At 31.0% G+C, this 7,042-nt stretch overlaps 1 protein-coding gene across 7 annotated transcripts in view; it reads left to right on the top strand.

Annotated features, from left to right (window-relative positions):
* LOC124371479 (sugar transporter SWEET1-like) overlaps nucleotides 1–5,672 on the top strand; it is a 28,477-nt gene extending 22,805 nt beyond the window's left edge. For 6 of the 7 annotated variants that reach the window (XM_046829818.1, XM_046829819.1, XM_046829816.1 and 3 more), the window contains exon 7: nucleotides 5,497–5,672. In XM_046829818.1, the coding sequence (XP_046685774.1) occupies nucleotides 5,497–5,625 (129 nt within the window). In that variant the 3' untranslated portion in view covers nucleotides 5,626–5,672. Of the gene's footprint in view, nucleotides 1–1,084; nucleotides 1,261–5,496 lie in introns of those variants that run through there. The other variant, XM_046829814.1, reaches the window with a different exon arrangement.
* The last annotated feature ends 1,370 nt before the right edge of the window (nucleotides 5,673–7,042 follow it).

Consider the following 7,042-nt stretch of genomic DNA (forward strand, 5'->3'; position numbering starts at 1 on the left):
AGGTTACAGATGCCACAGAAATTGCAAATAATATTAACTTATTTTTTATAGAACTGCAGAAGAGACATTCAGCAACCAAATGAGTTGTAACTATTTCCAGGGAAACCTCATTAAAATTGAAACCCCTTTGCCTATGCTTCACCCTGCAACAACTGAAGAGATACAAACAGTTACAAATTCCATTAAGTCTAAACCATCAACTAAAATTGATAACATATAAAAAATTATCAAACTCTGTGGGAAAACACTTTTGAATCCTGTTTTAGCTATTTGTAACATGTCCCTTAAACGAGGCATATTCTCCTCCAGACTTAAAAATGCTAAAATATATCCAAAACAAACAAGGAAATAAATATGAACCAGCCAACTACCAACCCATCTCCCTTCTACCTACTGCCTAAAAATTATTGAAAATTAGTTCTTAAAGATTACTTACACATTTTCAAGAAATAGCCTCTTAACAAACAAACAACATGGCTTCACAAAAGGAAAGTCAACGACAACTGTGATTGCTGATCTAGTGAAGTTTATAATGGAGTCAGGCAACACTGTCTCCAGTGTATACCTGAATCTGAGCAAGGCATTTGACTGCTTTGGCCACAATCTAATTTTGGCCAAATTAAAAAGTCTGGGGTACTCCTACCTTGTACTGTAACTGTGTAGCATATTTCTATGTAAATTCATTATTCTTAAAAGAAAAACTGAGAAGCTCTAAAATTACAGAATATAAATTTAATAATATTTTCATGGCAGTCTTACAGAATTTTAGAGTTGCAATTTAGTTACCTAAACTCCATCTAATGAGAATAGCAAATACTTCATTTCGGAAGAAAACATTCACAAAAATCAAGACATTGTGCAGAAGAAATTTGTGTGCATTTTGTTGAAGATGAGGGCCCACTTCCCTTAATTCTATCTCTATTAATAAACTGCTCCATGATTCTGAATTTTTGCGATTCTGGAATTGAAATTACTCAAAGTAACATTAAATTTTTATGTTCGTTTAACAACTTTAAGCTTTAAGCTTTCGTTTAAGCTTTGTTGACAAAGCTGTTATTTTTCAAACAACCTTGTTTATTTTCAGGTTCAGACCGGTTTTTCATTCTGTGTTTTTGCATTTGAGCTAAGTCTGTTTGCTATCTATCCAAGCAAACCGACATCAGAGTCGGAGCAGAAGTCTGGTGAAACCTCGGATTCTAAGAAAGAAAGTTAAACTGTTTGTAGTTTTATTGTTCATTTTATTAAATTTTTTATTTTATACCATTTGCTATTCTTTCCTTCTTAAATTTTTTATAGAGAGTGGTTCCCTTGTGTGACTTGTACATTTTTTTTCTCTCACCCTCATGTACAAGAGAAAGTATATTGTGGTGATCCAAACTACCAGATTTTAGTTGTAATTCGAAGTACCTGTTTTGAAACACAAAAAAGGTGTTTTCATTAAAATGCCTATTGGAATTTACAAATGGTTTGCTGAGGGGGAGGACATTGGCTGTGATTATGCTAGTTTCAAAAGAAGTCATTCATCCAATTCTGTAAATTGAGGCATTACTAATATGAGCGCTCAGACTGCCATCTGTGGAGTGAGAGGCTCCGGTAGTAAATATTTGAATGATAACGATCAAAGTTATAAATGGCACAGCCCTAGCATCAGAACTGACTGAAATAATCCCCCAGAACTCAGTACACTTTGATGAATGGTTATCTCCAGTGTAACAAGGACAGTCAAAGCCATTGAAGAGTTGTAGGATTATATAATTGAATCATAATAAGTGAACATATTTCAAATTGATTGTAAGTCAATTAACACAAAACATACAAACACATGTGTTTTAAAAATAGGTTTATATACTTATAATGTTATTTTTTGTTTAAAGTTTCAAGATGATGGAGTTTGTAAATAAATGAAACAGTTACAAGTACATTAATAACATGCCAAAGTCAAGAGTTATCATTCATGTGTAAAAGAAATGTCTAAAATACTAATACATGTTAATTTTGATATTTCGCAGGACAGCCACATGTGAAATCCCTTTACTGTTTCCTGTCAACCAACTGAAACAATCCCAGTTGTTAATCCATTGTCAAATTCCTTTGTTTCACAATGTGCACAAGGTACAAAGAATAGTGCAATTTAAAATATTAACTGTATTGTTACCAAACATGACATAAAGTGTGAAATAGAATTTACTTTAAAAATAGGCATCTAAGTATAAAAATTATAAAACTCTGCAGAAAAACACTTTTGACTCCTATTTTAGCTATTTGTAACATATCCCTTAATAGTGCAGTCATTGAAGCGAAAAAATACGGTCTTACCTCCGAATTTTTTTACTGTGAACCGATTTGCATGAAATTTTGGAATTAGGCTCATCTTACCCTTAACATCAAAAAGTGAAAAATGATCTGAACTCCGCCTATTATTTTTAAGGGGTGTAAACAAACCCCTTAATGGAAAAATTGACATTTTATCGCTAGAAAACATGTCTAATAGAAAGTGGTGAAATTGCAAAGTGTTTTCTAACACAATTACCTTCATATTCAAATCATTTTTCAACCCTTGAAAAATCTTTACAACCCTTGCAAACAATCCCTAAAATTGAAAAAATCACAAAAAAATACTTTGGTATGACATAAACAGATGTAAGTATAGAGTAAGTAATATTTTATATTCTCTATAATAATTATCAAATTTTTAACCCCCTTTCAACCCTTGAAAACTACCCCTTGATAAAAAAATTGTTAAAAAAATGTTTTTTGATAAAATGAAAAGGATTTAAATATTATTCCACACTCTCAAAAATGATTATCATATTCTTAAGCTTTTCTACCCTTTAAAACTACCCCTAAATTAAAACAGTAAATATATATGATTATGTATTTAAAAATAATGTAATTTAGAGTAAAAAATTGCCATTTATTGAATAAAATATTTACAAATAATATAAAATTGTACTATTATTATTAAAATATAATATTATTATTCATGACTCAATGTCGGAGTCACTGTCACATTCAACATCTTCTGGCTGAATTGGAGGGCTATTTTGGCAGTTATCTCCACTGCACGTTCCACAGGTACTATTACAAAACAGACCAACTTTTCTGCATCCGCAAGATAGTTTTTTTATCTACGTATATTTTTTTACTAAACAAAAATGTATTGAAATTGGTGTCTAGTTAAAATATTATATTAAACACGTGCTCATTCCTTTGCAGACGGAAATATACTGGTCACATTATAACGAATAAATGGAGCACGCACAGCTGATCACCTGGCTTTTTCGTTGGCCCCTTCAACTCAAATGTGTTATATATACATATAAGAACGTTGGTATGTATTCATGCCAACGTTTCCAAAATATATGAGCCATATTATGTATATATATATATATATATATATATATATACACACACATTACAATAGCTTTGGGTCTCTATTATACTGCGTACTTTCACATTGCTCCAAATATTCACACTCCGAAATTTTCAGTTACCAAGTAGAAAAAAAAATGGACCATAACTCCTTCAATTTTCATGCTATCACAATTTATAAAAAACCATTGTAAAGGTAATTAAGAGAGCTGCAACATCCTTCATTGCAATATGTAGTAAAAAACCTTTTTCTAAATGGTGAAGGGTTAAAGGGCTTAAGAGAGGCTGTGATTGCGCTGCCACACGCTCTTTAAACAATCATATCTCCGTCAATTTTTGTTTGATAGAAAAAACAAAAAAACCAAATTGTTTGTCAGAAAAATACCTAAATTTTTCATCCCTACACTGTTATACGTATCTGTCGTCATTTTTTAGATATTATGAAAAAAAAGGTGGTTTTTTAAAAATTTGAAATTTTTTTTAATCATGACTTTTTTGAAAAATATGTGTCCTGAAGCAGCCAAAACTGGTACAATCTATCATGTTAATTCTAGGCGGAATACGATTAATTTTAATTTTTTGTGGAAATGGCACTTTTGTGAAACCCATTGATTTAAAAGAAAAAACATTAGATGCTCCTCTTATTTGCAATACAGCTCACTTATTTTACGTGCAAAAGACTTTTAATAGTGCTCATTTTAAAGCTTATTTCTAGCACTACAAAACCTTTTTTTATTAGCATGCCTAAAATGCATCTGCTCGCCGCTGGATGGCATTGACCACATCTATTAAATTTCAGACAAAATAAAAAACGTCTTTGATCTTTAATATCTAGCTTAATATTGCACTTAGAATACTTTATAAAAAAAACCACATTGTTCATTTTTTTACCTGCTACAATTTTGTTCTTTATAAAATTTTCAATAAAACGTATATTTTTGGAGATATTTGCAAAAAACCAATGAAAAACGTGAAAAAATTTTGAATTTTCAATTGCCAATAACTTGAAAAGTATTGGATTTTTCGAAAAACTTTATAGATGATTTTTTGCTTAAAATTAGGCCTTCTATCGATATCCGAGGTTATTTTGAAAAAAAAATTCATCCCCGAGAAGGGGTGGCAACCATCCCCAGGGTGGTTGCGGAGTTCAAATCATTTTCACTTTTGAAGTTAAGGGTAAGATGAACCTAATTCCAAAATTGTATGCAATTCGTTTCACAGTAAAAAAATTCGGAGCAATAATGCTTCAATGACTGCACTATAAACAAGGCATCTTTTCCCTCTAGACTTAAAACTGCTAAAATATATCCCAAACATAAACAGGGTAAGAAAGATGAACCAGTTAACTACCAACCCATCTCCCTTCTATCTACTGCCTCAAAAATTATTGAAAAGTAACTTTTAAAGATTGCTTCCACACCTTCAAGAAATAACCTCTTAACAAAGAAACAACATGGCTTCACAAAAGGAAAGTCAACAACTGTGATTGCCGATCTAGTTGAATTTATAATGGAAAATAAACTCCAACACTGGATGTTGGAGTTCCAACACTAAATGGAGTCAGGCAACACTGTCTCCAGTGTATACTTCAACCTGAGCAAGGCATTCGACTGTTTTGGCCACTATCTAATTTTGGCCAAATTAAAAAGTCTAGAGTACCTTCCTACCTTCTTGTATTATAACTGTGTAGCATATTGCTATGTAATATTAATTCACTATTCTTAAAAGAAAAACTGAGAAGCTCTAAAATTACAGAATATAAATTTAATAATATTTTCATAGAGGTCTTACAAAGTTTAGCTTTATCAGTGGTATATGAATCGTTTTGAATACTTTGTAGAGTTGTAATTTATTTACCCAAACTTTCTATGAGAAGAGCAAATACTTCATTTAGTGAGAAAATATTCACAGAATCAACACATTGTTTAGAAGATATTTGTGTGTATTTGTTGAAGGTGAGGGCCCACTTCCCTTAATTCTACCTCTATTAATAAACTGCTCCATGATTCTGAATTTTTGCGATTCTGGAATTTAAATTACTCAAAGTAACACTAAATTTTTATGTTCGTTTAACAATTTTGTCAACAAACCTGTTATGTTTCAAACAAGCTTGTTTATTTTCAGGTTCAGACCGGTTTTGCGTTCTGTGTTTGTGCATTTGAACTAAGTCTATTTGCTGTCTATCCAAGCAAACCAACATCAGGGTCGGAGCAGAAGTCTGGTGAAACCTCGGATTCTAAGAAAGAAAGTTGAACTAGTAGTTTTGTTGTTAATTTTATTAAATTTTTTATTCAATAACATTTGCTATTCTTTCCTTCTTAAATTTTGTATAGAGAGTGGTTTCCTTATACAGGGTGGTTCATGAAGTTCTCCCCCCACTTCTACAGCACATTGTACTAGTAAAAATAATGAAAAAATGTGATATAAACATAGGTCCGAAAACGCTTCGTTAGCGAGAGTTACAGCTAGCGAAAGATTTCGCCTGAATTCCTGGGTAAAGAGTAAAAATAAAGCCATACTGAACTTTTGGAAAGGTTAATTAAGTAAGAAATATCGTGGATTCTTATGTATTTTTACCTGATAAAGCTAATAAAATAGGTTTCAGAACTGTACCTGTAGTAGTTTTTGAGGGATTCAGGGTTAAATGCAAAAAATTGGGGCACGTAATAATGTTTTTTTTAAGTTTGATGTACAGTAACTTTGTTAAATTGGTAATAAATACATAAAATCAGCAAACATTAATTGTAGAGAATTTAATTCTGAGAAAATTGATATAATCAAAGTCTAAAATAAAACAGAAATAAGTACCAAAAAAATGTTATTCAGTATAATACATTACTAGCTGTAAAGAAATACCGTACGGTATTTAGTTAAAATAAAACAAAAACAAAATGTTTGTTCCTTAATGATGAGATAAATTGAGAAATCAAGATAACTGTTAAATAAATTTGTTTGTAAATAAAAATATCATGTTTTATTACGTTGTATTTTTTTTTTTTAATAAAAATTTACATCAAATGTTTGAAAATAAATGAAGCAAACATTTTTCCCATTATTGTTACTAATCATCGAAATGCAGTTTTTTGTTTTATTAATTTCTAAGTTGGTAACGCACGAATAACAGCTGATCAAACAATGGTATTCTGTATTTTTTTGCATTGCATTTAACCCAATTGCATTTAACATTGCAAACAATTTTTTGCATTTAACCCTGAATCCCTCAAAAACTACTACAGGTACAGTTCTGAAACCTATTTTATTAGCTTTATCAGGTAAAAATACATAAGAATCCACGATATTTCTTACTTAATTAACCTTTCCAAAAGTTCAGTATGGCTTTATTTTACTCTTTACCCAGGAATTCAGGCGAAATCTTTCGCTAGCTGTAACTCGCTAACGAAGCGTTTTCGGACCTATGTTTATATAACATTTTTTCATTATTTTTACTAGTACAATGTGCTGTAGAAAGTGGGGGGAGAACTTCATGAATCACCCTGTATAACTTAGTACATTTTTTCTCTCACCCTTTTGTACAAGAGACATTATATTGTGGTGGTCCAAACAACCAAATTGTGGTTGTAATTCAAAGTACCTGTTTTGAAATAAAAAAATATGTTTTTATTAAAATGCCTATTGGTATTTACAAGTAGTTTGCTGAGGGAGAGGACAT

Source organism: Homalodisca vitripennis, unplaced genomic scaffold (assembly GCF_021130785.1).
Source record: "Homalodisca vitripennis isolate AUS2020 unplaced genomic scaffold, UT_GWSS_2.1 ScUCBcl_1481;HRSCAF=5165, whole genome shotgun sequence".
Lineage (NCBI taxonomy): Eukaryota > Metazoa > Arthropoda > Insecta > Hemiptera > Cicadellidae > Homalodisca > Homalodisca vitripennis.